At 40.9% G+C, this 16,394-nt stretch overlaps 1 protein-coding gene across 5 annotated transcripts in view; it reads left to right on the top strand.

Moving 5' to 3' along the window:
- The first annotated feature begins 955 nt into the window (after positions 1 to 955).
- Positions 956 to 16,394, top strand: part of ARHGEF9 (Cdc42 guanine nucleotide exchange factor 9) — a 206,214-nt gene continuing 190,775 nt past the window's right edge. The window contains exon 1 of one of the 5 annotated variants that reach the window (XM_025989027.2): positions 956 to 1,803. In XM_025989027.2, coding sequence (XP_025844812.1) covers positions 1,774 to 1,803 — 30 coding nt within the window. In that variant the 5' untranslated portion in view covers positions 956 to 1,773. The remainder of the gene's footprint in view (positions 1,804 to 16,394) is intronic. The other 4 variants (XM_072744020.1, XM_072744025.1, XM_072744028.1 and 1 more) reach the window with 4 other exon arrangements.

The following is a 16,394-nucleotide window of genomic DNA, read 5'->3' as shown; positions in this document are numbered from 1 at the left end:
AATAAAACCAGGGCCTGGAATATTCCAGGAAAGCTTCCTAGAGGTGGTGTGCCTAGTGCTGTATCTTAAAGAAATCTAAGAGTGGTAACAGCCCTGACTGGCCTGGTTGGCAGGGGAGGTAAATCCAAGAGGCTTAGTGTGATTGAAGGCTCAGAGATGAGAAAGTGAGGAGACAATTGTAGAATTACAAGACTATCAGCCTTGGGAGGAAGTTGAAAGGCTACCTAGGCTAAGCTCCCATTTGATTCAAGAATCCTTTGCCAAAGGACCATTCACCTTCTGCTTGTATCCCTCCCAGGATTGAGTGCTTATCAAAGCAGCTGCTTAGATCTTTGGCCAGCTCTGTCTGGCCAAACACAATGGCTTGGATGAAGTGGGGGAGAATCTGCTAGAACAGAGGAAAATAAATTTGTGTGTGTAAAATGCCAGTGATGTCTTCATACCAATCACCTTCAGGCACTTCTTTCTGCTGTCATATTTTAATTCCCTCTTATGAACCTGCAACAATTGTTTTTGTAATCCCAATTTTTCCTGACCTGCCCTGTGGGTCAGGAGACTTGGATTCTTCTCTTGTTTAGCTGTACTACCTTAGGCAATGTTTTTCAACCTTTGGGCTTCAGTGTTTATGTGTGTAACAGGGGGATCATTAACATTCCCTGTCATGTTCTTCTTACAGGGTAATTGTAAGGACTATATGGGTTTGAATGCGACCAGCAATGTCAACATTCAGCAGCTGTAAAGGTGCCAGCCTGGATTGCACTGCCCAGATTTAGGGACATCATGAAGAGGTGGGTGCTTTCTCCGTTTGCCTGTTTTGCTGATGTTCTTTTGACTCATTCTCAGAAAAACAAGCAAATGGAAAATTCATCCATCAACAAGCTACCTTTCATATTCCTGAGGATGTGAGGGAGAATCCTGGAATGGTGTATGTGTGTGTGCTCGCGCGCGCGCGCGCGCGCGCGCGCCTGGGGGCGCGCGCGCACTTGCGTTAGCAAAAAGAGGCTTGGAAAGCTGCAAAGGGTAAAGTCAAGGCTTTATCTTTTTATGTGACCTTAGATAGGTCCCTTCCATCTTCTAAACCTCCATTTATTTATCTGTAAAATGAAGATACTAATGCCTATGTTCACAGAGTTGTTCTGAGAAGCGAAAGTAAAGAGGATGAAAGCCCCAAGAGTACACAATAGAAGAGAGGATCGCAGGGGAGTATACAGAGGGAAGGCTGGGGGAAGGGAAGGAGGAGAGTATCGGCGTGGCTCCACTGGGGCAGGATCTTATTATTTCGGAGGTTGGCCCAACACCTCTGGCAACTTGGAGGGGACTTTTCGCTGACTCGACACAATTGACACAACCGGGGAGCCCCACAATAAACAGCATCTAACTACAGCACGGGGAGGGGGTTCAGGCAGGAAGAGGTGGCCTCCGCCTTCTCCTGGGTGAAGGTCATTTACCCCCATCCTCTCCCTGCACCCCACCTCCCAGTTCTGAAGCCTTGGCTGGGGACAAAGGCAGTCGGTTGGGACCCTCCTCCTACGCTTCTCCCAGCCAAGCACCCCTGGAGCTGCAGGGCGGAGAGGCAGAGCCTGCCAGCTGGGATGGAACAACCTGACTGAAGGGGAGGTCCGGGGCGGAGGGGATTGGGCTTTAGGGCTGTGGAGGAGGGGAGGCGGAGGGGGCGCTAGGGCTTTCGCTTGATCCAGCCCTGCCAGCCCAGCCTGCCTGAGACAACCCGCGCCAGCCACCCAGGCCTCAGAGAAGACGGACTTCTCGGGCACCATGCAGTGGATAAGGGGCGGATCAGGAATGGTGAGTGCATATAACCCCAGTTTACCCTGCCTGAGCCTCAGTCCCCTAGCCCCACCCCAGCTCCTTCACCAGAGGCTCTGCAATGAGCCCCCTGGCTTCTGCTCACCGCCCTCTCCGGCACTGTCCTTGAGACAGTAGCGAGCTTCCTGTGGCCATTTTAGGAGTCCTTTGCTCACTCGCCTGCTGAAGAAAGACCTCTCCCATCCCCCTCCGCATTCCTACCTACCTTCCCCCATTGGGGTAGGGTGAGAGTGGGGGTCACCTGGAAGGCCAATGAGGCAAGGAAGGCTGGTAGAGGGTCTCTCTGGGAATAGTGAGGCTCGAAAGCGCCGGTGAGCTGGTATGGATTTGGGAGGGAGAGAGTAGTCAAAAAGCCTGGGATTGTGGAGAAGACAGTATTGGGAGAGCTTCATGGTCCCCTAAATAGGCTGCATGCACCCCTTCACCCTGGCCAGTCTCAGGGCTTGAGGGCCAGGGAGTGACTCTCAGGGAAGCTGCATAGGGGGGCCCTGGAGCCCTTCTTTGCCTGGGCTGGAGACATCCTGTACACACTTGGGATTTTGTAAAGGAGAGAGCTTCATAAATCCTCATCTTGGAAATGGGTCTGAGCCCCATTCAGTTAGGAGAGCTCTTTCTCATCCCCACCCCCCATCAAGGAGTGTGAGTGTGTGCTTGTATGTGTGTTCAGTATTATCCTTCAACAATTCATTGTATGCTATGGTGCTCCCTTCTCCACCTGGAGACCTTGGAATGACTTCCCTTGAAGAGAGGAAGTGGTGGCTGCTTGTTGATGCCTTTCTGACTCAGCCAGGGGTAGCTCAAGTCTAGTCAGGGACTGGGGCCAGGGTGGGGGTTTGGGGGTTGTAGGAGGCAAGAGGGTCTTGGAGGGCAGTTGTGTTGGGTCAGCAGGCGCTGATGGCAACCCTAGCCCACACTTCTGCACTCCCAGTCACAACCCACAGCTGAAGGAAAGTAGCCTGAAGCAGTTGGGTAAAAACTGATGTTTAAATCTTTTTTGCTCCTGTTCTGGAAGGGAAGAGGAATTTGGTATGGATTAGGACTGTATTCAGAGGAGCTGTCCTCCTCCTTTCCTCCAGGTTTCCTTAGAATTCTGTTTCACTGATTCTTAAAGGCATCCAGTTTATATTCTTATATGCCAGAGCTTTGAGAGACTTTCTCAGACCTCTACTTCCCTGCGGTCCCAACTGTTTCAGATGTTTGTAGAACCAGAAAAGGTTACATCAGGAAAAGACCTTCAAGTCCTTGTCATCCATCCAGGAAACCTGCAACCCAGAGAATGGGAGAGACTTGCCCAGGGCCACATAGCTCCATGAAGGCAAAGCTGAGTCTAGCACAGGAGTCTTCTATCTCTTCATCCCTCCCCACTGCTTCACAGAATCATCAGTTCAAATGGTGCTGAGAGGCAGAAAGAAACAAACAGTCATGATCTTGGGAAAGAATTTCTTTCAGGATGAACTAATGCCATGAAATTTGCCTGAAAAACAAAACAAAATATGACAGTCCTGGTATTTCTGGAAGATGAGTATGCCTCCCACCTCTTCTATATATATTTTAGTATAGGGGTCCAGAGCAACCCATTAAATTAATAGAGAAGATTTAAGCCACAGATTAAATTAATAGAGAAATCTGAAATTTTGCCAATTGTGTGTGAGAGAAAAGAGAGAGTAACAGAAACCTTGTAGAGACTATGAAATTAAAGATTGATTGATGGGGAATTCTTATAATATTTTTAGGGGACTTAAGTGGTGATAAAAGCATTTATTTAAAAATTTGCCAGAATTTAAGAAACTTTATTCTCATCTGGAGGCAAGAAACCTCTAGTCTTGGCCCTGCTACTGTTCTGATAGGAATGTTTGGGGACTTAGTTTTCTCACCTGTTAAATGGGGCTATTAATGATCACCAAAATTCCTTGGAGGTCTGAGATTCTCAGATTCCTAGAAGTAAATGTTGGATAAAATGTAAGTAGTGGCTCATTACGAAAAAAAATAGAGAATATTTATTTAGCCACCATTTTTTAACGAGGCCATTCTAAAGGTCTACTCTTTCATTTGCAAATGAAATGAATGCAAATGAAAGTTTCATTTGCAAAGGGCCTGTAATTTATATTAGGCTTTTTATAATAGTGGGATTCCTTTTTAGAACATTTGATTGTTTTAACTGATTGCAAGTGTCACTTGCAAATGAAGGTCTTTGAACATAAAAAACACCAGTAGGGATTTTACAGAATAAGATTTGTCTCAGTAGAGAGTGTCAAAAAAATTGTGAGTTCACTTTTGATGGTAAATTGTAGTATATTTATTCATAACTTCTTTTTTTAAAAAGATTTTATTTATTTGAGAAGGGGAGAGAGAGAGCGAGCATGAGAGTGCAAGAGCAGGGGAAGGGAGAAGAAGACTCCCTGCTGAACTCTGTCCCAGGACCCCTGGATGCTGGGACTGTGATCTGAGCCAAAGGCAGAGGCTTAACTGAGCCACCCAGGCTCCCCTTATTCATAACTTCTGTTTACAATGTAATTTGTGCTAGGTTAAGCCTAGAGTGGAGAGAACGCTGGTCTCAGAGTCACAAGTCTGAGTTGAACGCTGGTCTCAGAGTCACAAGTCTGAGGTTGAACGCTGGTCTCAGAGTCACAAGCCTGGCTTTTATACTTCTCAGCTCTGAAACACTTGCCAATTGTCAAACTTTTTAAATCCTCGTCTATAAAATGGGTATAAAATAGCTTATTTCATAGGTGCTATTGAAGTTGTTAATTCATTAAAAAATAGAGTATCTACTATGAGTTTGCACTGATTTAAGTGCTGGGGAGATAGCAGTGAACAAAAACAAATTCCCCATTCTCATTGATCTTATATTCTGGGGGCTAGGTGCTCACTATACAATGACACAAATTAATGTACAATATGGCAGGTGGTGCTAAGCACTAAAAAGAAAAAGAAAACCTGGCAAGAGAATAGAGAGAAATAGGGGGTGGGATGATATATTAGACAGATGACTCAGAGCCTCTTTGATTAAGAGACATTGGCACAGAGATGTGTAGGAAATGAAGAAACAAGCTCTGTGCAGATATTTAGGAGGGTTCTAGGCATAAGAAACAGCCGAGGTGGGGGGGGGGGGGAGAGAGAGAGAGAGATTGAAGGAGCAAAACTGATTTGTTTAAGGAACAAGGAAGCCAGTTTCCCTGGGGCATTTAATCTGAATGAGATTGGTAGATTTTGGAAAGTTTGAACATGTATGGGACATAATCTGATTTAAAATTAAACAGAATATAGTGGGGCAAAGGAAAAAGGTGTAAGGAGGCTCTTACAAGAGTCGAGGTTAGAGGTGATGGTGGTTTGGACAAGGGTAAAAGGGCTATACCTAGCATCATTTGCAGATAATTTGTGTCTTTCTCCTTTCTGATCACCCATCTGTTTTTCATATGGTTGAGTGTGGGGCTAGAATGAACAAAGAATGGGTATATGTAGGCAAGGACATTTCACATCTAAGTCAATGATCAAATGATCTTCTTTGGGCTCCTGACCTCTGATGGGGCTAATTGAGGATTGGTTCTATGTGAATTACCAGTGAGCCAGTTCCTTGCTTTCTAGAATTCTGGACAATAAGATTAATTAGATTATTACTACTTTAGAGATCTAGTATACTTAGCATTTATGTGAGATCTGAAATAACTCATTTTTTATACTCTCAGCTATTTGACAAAATTATTTTTAATAGTAATCTGAACTAACAATTATTTTGTTTTGTTTTTAATTTTAAAATAATTAGTAATGAAAAAGAGGAATGAACTTAAATTTAAAAGATATTTAAATTCAGTAACATCTCACATTTAACTGTAAATGCGCACTTACTGAACAAAAATAGTACACATTGCAGTTTGTACTGTTTTTGCTGTTTTAAATTTTAAGCATAAATAAAAACTGTAGTTGGTCAAATAGAATGGCAGAATTGAAGACACTTACATTCCGTTTCTTTGACTTTACAATATCTGTGCTATCATTGTTTACTTTGAGCCTACAATTTAAATGATGGAACATATATTACCAGAGGGATTGAAGCCATGAAATGCACCCAAAGCTACATTAAATGATTTTAAAGCTTTGCAAGTGAAATGAACTGAAGAAACACCTGTAAAGTCTCTGTGTGTGTGTGTGGGGGGGGGGGGCAACTAAATCCACATCCATGTAAATACAGTGTTATTAAAGAATACGTAATACAAGATGCTGATTTAAACGTCAATAGTAATAACAATTGCTTAGAACTTTGACCAGCAAAAGGTTTTATTCAGGGAGGAATATTTTATTACTGACCTTGTTTAAAATTGCTGGTTCATGGTGATAAAAAAATACTTTGACTTTTCATCTATAAAAAATCTCTATAGATAGCACACTCCTTCACTGCCTGCACTAAGGGTTGTTTACTTCTATTGTCACACCCTTGGTATGCCACTGCTTTGAAGAAGAATATGAAATCATGGGCTAAATTTCATGCCAAATTTCATGTGACCTTTATAAAAGCCACATTGTTGGATTTGGTGGAAATCTCTGCATAGGCAAAATAAAATGGCCAATTTGTAAGTTTAATAGTTGACTTGAAATCAGAGAGGATAATCATTATATGGTTTCACTCATACAGGGAATATAAGAAATAGTGAAAGGGATTATAGGGGAAAGGAGGGAAAATGAGTGGGAAAAATCAGAGAGAGTGACAAAACATGAGAGACTCCCAACTCTGGGAAACGAACAAGGGGGAGTAGAAGGGGAGGTGGGCAGGGGGATGGGGTGACTGGGTGATGGGCACTGAAGAGGGTACTTGATGGGATGAACACTGGGTGCTATACTGTATGTTGGCAAGTCGAACTTTATATATATATAGTTGATTTGATTCTGCTATGAATCAGAGATATATCTACACTGGCTTAAAGCATACAGGTGTTATTCCACATAAAGGAAGTCAGGAGATAGGCATATTAGGGCCAGTATGGCAGCTTCATGAAGCGTTTATGAACTTCTCTGCTCTACCATCCCAGCATTTGGCTTTAATTGTTGAGGTTGCTTAATCCAAGATTGGTCCAAGATTGGTATGGAAGTTCCAGAACATCTGTTAACATCCACATTCTAAGAAACAGGAAGGTTAAAAGAGAGGAAAAGGACTTGACCATCCTTTTTAAATAAATCTTCTTAAAGGTCTTATTTAATATTTCTACTTCTGTCTCATTGGTCAGAATTGAGTCACAAGAATGCTTCCAGTTGCAAGGGAAACTTGGGAAAGTAGTCATGTAAACGGGTGACAATGTGTATAGCCAACAATCGGAGCAAGGTTTCTGATACCAAGGAAGAAAGGGAGAATGGGCTGTGGGGAGACAACCTGCGGTCATTGTCTCAGTTAATTCACATCTATGTATGCCAGTGTAAAAAATGCAAAATCTTAGGACTTGAATTTGGCTTTGGACTGTGACCCATAGCTTGATGGATGTGGCCAGAGTAAAAATATTGCTATCAGTCTGGTGGAAGATCAATCAAGATGTGACATACCCTACTCTTCCTTTGCTTCCTCCCAGTGACAGAGTCTTCTTATGAGACCAAATGAATGGTGATATTTCCCACAGAAATGGGGAATGCAAAATGAGGACCAATGTTTAAGGAGGGGGTGGAATGAGGAGATGACAAGTACAGTCTGAGCCATGTTGAGTGAGATGCTTGGACAGCCTTGTATGGGGCATATCCAATAGACAGTTGGTGATCTACGTATTGAGCTCAGAGGACTGGGAGGCATTAGTAACAGTTAAAGTTGTGACAGTAGATGAACTAGTAAGTAGTTCAAAATGTAGTTCAGCCTGGGTAAATGAGAAATGAGAACAAAACTTGAGCTTTCTCCTTTTTTGAGGCATTCTAACTTAAAGCAGACCCAGTTCACTCTGTTATCTATTTTCCAGAATTTCATGGCAAGTATAGTTTCAGGCTTTATCCATGTTGCATATGGGCTGCCTCAGCTATAATGTCCAAGCTGAGGATATTGGGAATAAAAATTTAGTCCAACACCTTAGATCAGGGGTCAACAAACTACGGTTTGCCAGTCAAATCCAGCCTACAGGCTAAGAATGGTTTTTATATTTTTAATATAAAATATATATTTTTATATTAAAATATATAGGCTGGAAAAAGATTGGACAAAAAAGAGTAATATCTTGTGACACATATATGAAATTATATGAAAATTTATATGAAATTCAAATCTCAGTGTCCATAAATTAAGTTTTATTGGAACATAGCCATGCCCATTCTGCCTTTATGATACAAAGACAGAGTTGAGCAGTTGTGACAGAGACCATATAGCCTGAAAAGCCTGCAATATTCACTATTTGACCCTTTACAGAAAAGGTTTGCAGACCCCTACCTGAATGCCCTAGAATTACCATGGCAGTGCCTCAAGGAAAGGAGATGGGCAGGGGCAGCCAGAAATTTAGGTCTCCTCCTTTTGATCTATGAAGAGTACCTGTGTTTTTGCATCATATGTTGGATTGTTGCTTAAGGTTTTGGAAAAAAGTTTTGCTTGCTCTGCATTTCCCCCTACCTGCTACAAAAAATGTGAATACTATTCATTTTATAGATTGAGAAAACTGAATGTCAGAGAGGGAGGGTGCTTGACACACGACCACACAGCTACTCAGTAGTGGGAAAAGGATCCACATATCTCAATTCCCAGTTAAGTATGCCTTCTGCAACCTTCATTACTAGGGGGCAAAGGAAGGGAAATTTACCTGTTATATGCCAGTTATACTAAATATAATCTCAATCAATCCTTTCATTAGCCCCTACAAAATGGGTTTTAATGTCAACATTTGTTAATTTATAAGTTCATGTAACAAATATTTGCTGAGCACCTACCATGTGACAGGTACTCTTCTACTCAAGTCATTGGGGATACAGCAAGGAATGAAACAGAAAAATGTCTCTACCCTCTGGGAGTTCATAGCTTAGTTCATCTTAGAAACAAGGATAGAGAATTGAAGTACCTTGCTCAGAGTTAAAGAAAGGGCAGCATCAGATTTCAAATTAAGATCTGATTTAAAAAGCCTTATTCTTAAAAAAAAAAAAGCCAGCTACAACCCATTCACCCCATCCCTCTATCCATCCTTCATCCACTCACTGATTTACTTACTAATGCACATATCCATTTATTTGGTCCATCCATCCATTTATACATTTATCCAATGTATTTATTGGTTATTTATAAACTGCTAGGTGTGGGTGATACAGCAGGCAGAGTTCTCTAGCTTTCATCATTCAGTCTTGGTATTAGAAACATTGCATAATGTTTAGGAGCACCCACCCTGGAACCAGATTCCCTGCATTCAAATAATTGTTCTGGCCACTTATTGTCTGCATGGTCTTGGACAGCCTGCTTAACCGCTCAGGGTCTTCATTTTTAAAGTTGAGAAGATAATAGTACATCCCCATTTGAAAATGTTGTTGTGAGGATTAAATGAGTGAATGCATATAAGGTACTTTGAAAAATGCCTGGAGCAGAGTAAAAGCTATATAAATATTTATTGTTTTTATTTTTATATTCTCTTCAGAGCCAGAGCCCATCCCAATTGGCTTAGAACCACAGCTTCATTTGTTTGTGATTGCCACCTAATTGTATTCCATTCCTCAGGGTCCTTTCTAGCTAATCTGAAAAAGAAATTTATGTCAATACTTAATGACAACTCCTTCCCCATGTAATAGATGCATGACAAAATTTATTTATCCTGAATTGGTAATAAATGCACATGGTGCAAAATTCAAAGAACAGGGAAGGGATTGAGGTAAAAATTATGTCTTTATAAGTTTTTTTCCTGCCCCCGGTCTTCAGTTGCCCAGCCTAGAGACAGCTACTGTCATAAATTTCTTAGGTATTTGTATAGATATATCCTATGCCTCTACAAGCATTTACTTATGTACATAAACACACACACACTCACACATACACACACACACACACACTTTCTTTTCTTCATATAGTTAGTATATTCAGCAGTTCTGTGCTTACCTTTTTTAAATTAATAATATTCTTGGAGATTATTCCATATCAGTGCATGCAGATATGCCTCTTTTTTTGTATGGCTACATAGAATTCTATTGTGTCCTTTACTGATGGCCAATTAGTTTGTTTCCAGTCATTTGCCATGATAAACAATGCTGCAACGGATTTTAGCAGGCCATTTAAGAAAATGGATGTTTATCAAGCCGCTACTCTTTCTGGGCACTATTGCAGGCTGAGGCATGGGATAGTCAAGACAAGGTGTGGACAGGGCTTCCTAGAATAGATAGTATTTAAGCTGTACTGTTAAGCCTTTCAGATAATAGAGTCGGCTTGGTGTGGAGAACAGGCATGGTAGATGAACCAAAAAGTATTCCCAGCAAAGGGAACAACATTAGATAAAGAATTGAAGCATGAAAGGGTAAGTATGTTCTGGAAATACAATATGGGTGCTCTGGTGTGGCTGGATCCAGTAATTATGGCAAGGTGAACTGGGGCCACATCAAAAAAGCCCTTGAATCCTTGAATACCAGGCTCAAAAGCTTTTCTCTGTTAGAAAGGGCAATGACATAAGATTGAGTGGTGGAGGGTTCCTTTTGTGGTACAGACAGGATAAGAGGAGGGAAGAGGTTGCATTTGATAGCTAGAGGCAACACACCAACACACAAACACCACCCCCCCTCCCGCCACCACATACACACACAATATGTCCTAGCCCAAGCTGTCAGGCAGGAGAAGTTCCCTCTTACTTAGCCTTTTTGTTTTATTCAAGTCTTCAATTGATTGGATGGGACGCATCTTTGGAGAGGACACTCTGCTTTATTCAGTCTATGAATTTAACTGTTAATCTCATTCAGAAACACCCAGAATAATGTTTGACCAAATATCTGGGTATCCTGTGGCCCAAGTTGATACATAAAATTAATCATCAGATAGCTTCACTTATCTTCTGAGTCTACTCTGAGAATCAGATGAGTGAGTAGACAGAAAAGGGCTGTGTGAACTCTGCTATTCTCTACCCATATAGGGATTAATTAGTATTTCTGATGGGACAGAGGGATCCATAGTTGGGTGGGCAGAATATGATCTTCTGACCTGAATTCAGACCTCAGAAGACCAGACCTAAATTTTTGCTGAATGCTATGAGATGCAGTAAGAATTTCATTCACAAGGAACATATCCCCCCACCCTAGCCTTAGGCTTCCTGAATTGTCTGCTTGAGGAGAAACTGAGAAAGGCCCCAAACACATGACATGATGAGAGGAACTTCTTAGGAGCTCATTGCTCGTCATGCTATTTTGGTACTATTTTTGGTGTGTCTATGTGTGTGTTAGAACATGACTAGTTCTGCAAATGATTAAGCTGTTTGGTAATGGAAACCAGGCAGGGGTGGGGGGAAATAAATGCATTCAGCTAGGTTTAAGAAGCCTGATTGTCATGAGGAAACATTTTGTCAAAGAGCCTGCCTAGCATACCCAGGGAAGTGACATTATGTTGAGTCAACACGTAGAGATTTGAGGAAAGATCCTAACAACTTCGGATTACAATAAAGAATAAAGAAGGAGACAATGAGGTTTGTCGGGAGTTTGGGAGAGACAGCAGGAATAGCATGTTGAAATAGTCTATGCTTGAGGGATAGAAAGAAGGCCAGTGTGACTGTAGCACAGGAAGAGAGGGGCAAGTGGCATGATAGGAAGCTATAGAGTTAGGCAGGGACCAGCTCACATAGGACCCTGTAGGCCTAAGGAGTTTGTAGGCCGTGGGAGAGTGTGCATTAGCTATCCTCAAAGGCAGCTATCCATGATTGCGTGGTTAATAACACACACTCTGGAACTAGACTGCCCAGGTTCAAATTCTGACTCTGCTACTTCTTAGTTTTGTGACAATGAGCATGTTACCTAAACTTTCTGTGCCTTAGTTATGCCCTCTTAAAAATGGGGATAATAATGGTACTACTCATAGTATTATTATGAGGATTAAATAAGTTAATATGCTCACAGTGTATGTGACAGTGCTGGACACTGGCAAGGGCTATTTATTCTAAGTATGATAGGAAGCATTTGAAGCAGTGGAAAGATGTCGTTGATTTATTAATCTGAGAAGTTGACTTTTACAAACTCTTATAGACAGTGAATTGAGGAGGACAAAAGTGAAGATGTCAAGCTCAATTAAGAGACTGCTGCAGAAATGAAGTCAGTGAGATTGGGGAGAAGAGGGAAGACTTAACATCAGTTTTGGAGATAGAATCAATGGTAATTGCTGCTGGATTGATTGAAAGAGGTGTAGGACAGGAAAGAAAAAAAGAAGATGATCCTTATATTTCTGGCTCTGCCACTGACTAGCTGTGTAATTATGGACAAGGGATTTAAACATTATAGTCTTCAATTTTTTAATATTTTAGTCAGGGTGTCCAGAGAAATAGTAGTAACAGGGTGTATGTGTGTTTGCGTGTGTGTGCATGTGTGTGTGTTTGTGTAGAGGGAGAGGGAGAGAGATTTTAACGAATTTGTTCATGTGAATATAGAGGTACAAGTCCAAAACCTGCAGAGTAGGCCAGCAAAGAAAGCTAAGAGTTGCAGTCTGAGTCCAAAGGCAGTCTGCTGGCAGAATTCCTTCTGGAATTCTTTGTTCTATTAAAAACCTTCAACTGATTCGATTACTCCCACTTACATTGTGAAATATAATCTGTTTATTCAAAGTCCACTGATTCAAGTGTTAATTTCATCAAAAAATACCTTTGCAGAAATATTCAGAATAATATTTGACCAAATATCTGGGCATCTTCATCCCCTCAAGTTGACACATAAAATTAACCATCATTCCTTATCTATGAAACTTGAATAATAGTAGTACCTGGTTATTGGTACTAGTGTGAGGGTAAGATGATTTAATCTATGTAAAGCACTTGGTACAGTGTCTTTCACATAGCAAGGGCTCAATTAATGATAGCCTTTATTATTTTAATACAATAATAATCCTTCACATTTGTTTGGTGTTTTGGCATTTTCAAAGTACCTTCACATATGTGAATTCATATAAGTCTCACAACAGTGTTTGTATTTTAAAGTTGAGGAAACTTAGAGGATTCCTGGGTGGTTTAGCAGTTTAGTGCCTGCCTTTGGCCCAGGGCATGGTCCTGGAGTCCCGGGATCGAGTCCCACATTGGGCTCCCTGCATGGGGCCTGCTTCTCCCTCTGCCTGTGTCTCTGCTTCTGTCTCTCTCTCTCTCTCTCTGTCTCCCATGAATAAATAAATTAATAATATTAAAAAAAATAAAGTTGAGGAAACTAAACCTGGAAAAGATGAAATATCTTCTTCACACACCTATCTCCAAATGGCGGCAGGACGAGAAATAGGTGTGTAACTTAATACTAACTCCTCAAGCATTACTCTTCCCACTTGCCAGAAATGGATATTTGCCTGGCCTCCTTCATTCCAGAGGTGAAGGGCACCGGTAATAGGATCATGAATGCTATTGCTTGAGAAAAATAGCTAATATTTACCAAGCCAGCATTCATTTTGTGCCAGGCACTTTTCTAAGTGTTTTGCATGTGCATCTAATTTAATCTTTCCAGCCATTCTATGAGGTAGACACAATTCTGTGGGACTTTCAGCCCACATGCTGAGAATTAAAATAACTTTTTCTCCTTTCTCCCTCACCATTATATAGTCCAGGGATGGTATACTTTGTGTACATAGCAGAAACTCTGAATATTTGTGGAATGGAAAAGTGTACTGATGAAGGAGTGAACCCTAGTTTACCTGTAGCTACCATGCCTGGAGCTAGCCCAAGAAAGGCGTTTGTAGTAAATGTTCCCTTTGCCCAGGTAAGATATCTCTGAATCAGTCAGGCAGTAAAGTGAGGGAGATAGGCTGAATTGGTGAAATGAGAAACTTCAGAAGTCCTTCCTGGGAAAAATTAACTGCTCTGGATATTAGTTTACTCATATGCAAAATAGACCATTCTCTCTGTGTCTCCTTGTCTCTGTCTCTTTCTACACACACACACACACACACACACACACACACACACACTTAATCATTCATTTATTCAGTAACATTCATTGAGCTTCTGCTATGTACCAGGCACTGTTCTAGGCACTGAATGGTGAACAAAACAAACAAAAATCCTGCCCCCATGGAATAAGGAAGATACATGCTTAGCAAATGATTACATAGTACATATTATGATAGTTCTAAGTACTAACAAGAAAAAATACAGCAGGAAAGAGGAATAAGTATATGTGTGAATGGTTAAAATTTTCAGTTTCTATTTCCTGCTGTACTTCTCTCAGAAGGTAGCCATGAGGTTTAAATACCATAAAAGACCACAGTACTTAGGAAGTTGTGAAATTCTATCTAAATGTAATTTGTAATTATTCTTGGAGGAATAATTTTCTCCTGGTCCTTATTGCTGTTTCCTTTTATGTCATCAGTGCAGCAAGAGTTCTGATCTGGAGGACAGGAAATTTGGGTTCTAGGCATGGCCCTGGCATGACAGTTTCTTAAAATCCCAAATGTATAGAACTTTACAGATTTTAAAGCACTTTTCCCAGAACTTGGTCTTGTGACTCTTAATCCTTTATTCTTTCCATTATCCTAGGAGGTTGTGAGAGCTAGGGTAAGTTGCTTTCCCTCTGAGAAGCAAAATGTTCATCTTCTATAACATGGGAATGATGACTCCTCACCCCTTGACAGCCTTCTTGGGCTATTATGAGGTGAAAATCATATGATGGGGATAAAAGGGTATTATATGTCATAAAATAAGCCTGTAAAGGCAGGTCGCCAAGATTTGGAGAATTTCTACTCCTGCTGATGTGAATGGTATTGGACTTTGTAAACTGATTATATGTGTGGAGGGTGGAAAGTGAGACTTCAGGGCTGAGTACCACTTACTTTCCTTTCTGAGAAGCTTCTAAGGATGGTGGGGGCATCACTGAACTTCAGAACCTCCTAGAAATAGGAACAATTACATGGGAACACTTGGCATCTTACAATGGAGTGGCAACTACTGGAAGGAGACCCCTTTTGCCCACTCTTCATTAGAGAGGTGGAAACCAGGACTCATCTTCTGATATTTAATATACAAATAACTCATGAAAAACAAACAAACAAACAAGCCAAATACCTCACGGCTTTTAAAGACCTTCACTTGCCCTTTGCATGTGATCTCACCCAGAATGCTGTAGGTGGCTGTAAGGAGCCTTGCATAGGTAGAATCTCCATTTAGTTTGCCCCCTAACTTTTACTATAAATAATTCTTCACATTTTATTTTATTTTATTTTTAATTTGTATTTAAATTTTAGTTACTTAACATACATCACAATATTGGTTTCAGGAGTAGAATTCAGTGACTCATCACTTATATACAACACCCAGGGCTCATCGCAACAAGTGCCCTCTTCAGTATTCATCACTCATCTACAGCATCCCTCACGCACCTCCCCCTGTCAACCCTCAGTTTGTTCTCTATCATTAAGAGACTTATGGTTTGTTTCCCTCTCACCTTTTTGTTTGTGTTTTTGCTCTTCTTCAATATGGGCATCTGTTTTGCTTTTTAAGTTCCACATATGAGTGAAATCATATGGTATTTGTCTTTCTCTGACTGACTTATTTCACTTAGCATGATACTCTCTAGCCCTATCCATATTGTTGCAAATGGCAAGACTTCATTCTTTTTGATGGCTGAGTAATATTCTACTATATACATATATGTGTGTGTGTGTGTGTGTGTGTGTGTGTATACACATCTTTATCTATTCATCAGTTGATGGACATTTGGGCTCCCTCCACAGTTTGGCTATTGTTGATAACACTGCTATAAACTTTAGGGTGCATGTATCCCTTTGAATCTGTATTATTGTATCCTTTGGGTAAATAGCTAGTAGTCCAATTGCTGGATAGTAGGGTAGTTTTGTTGTTAAAATTTTGAGGAAACTCCCTACTGTTCACTGGAGTGGCTGCGCCAGTTTGCATTCACATGAACAGTGCAGGAGAGTACCCCTTTCTCTGCATCCTCACCAACATTTATTGTTTCTTGTGTTGTTAATTTTAGCCATCCTGACAGGTGTGACATGGTATCTCATGTCATAGCTTTGAATTATATTTCCCTGATGATGAGTGATTTTGAGTATCTTTTCATGTGTCTGTTAGCCATCTGGATGTCTTTTTTGAAAAATTGTCTATTCATGTCTTCTGCCCATCTGTTAACTGGATTATTGCTTTTTGGGTATTGATTTTGATAAGTTCTTTATAGATTTTGGATACTAACCCTTATTAGATATGTCATTTGCAAATACCTTCTCCCATTCTGTAGGCTGCCTTTTGGTTTTGTTGATTGTTTCTTTGACTGTCCAGTCCTGAAAGTTCATTTTTGCTTTTGTTTCCCTTGCTTCTTGTGATATGTTTAGAAAGAAGTTGCTATGGCTGAGGTTAAAGAGGTTGCTGACTGGGTTCTCCTTTAGGATCTTGATGACTTCTTTTTTCACATTTAGGTCTTTCATCCATTTGAATTAATTTTTGTGTATGGTGTAGGTAAGTGGTCCAGTT

The sequence above is a fragment of the Vulpes vulpes genome, chromosome X (assembly GCF_048418805.1).
Source record: "Vulpes vulpes isolate BD-2025 chromosome X, VulVul3, whole genome shotgun sequence".
NCBI lineage: Eukaryota > Metazoa > Chordata > Mammalia > Carnivora > Canidae > Vulpes > Vulpes vulpes.
Note: the sequence above shows the minus strand (reverse complement) of the source record. Positions and strands in the feature narration are given on the sequence as shown.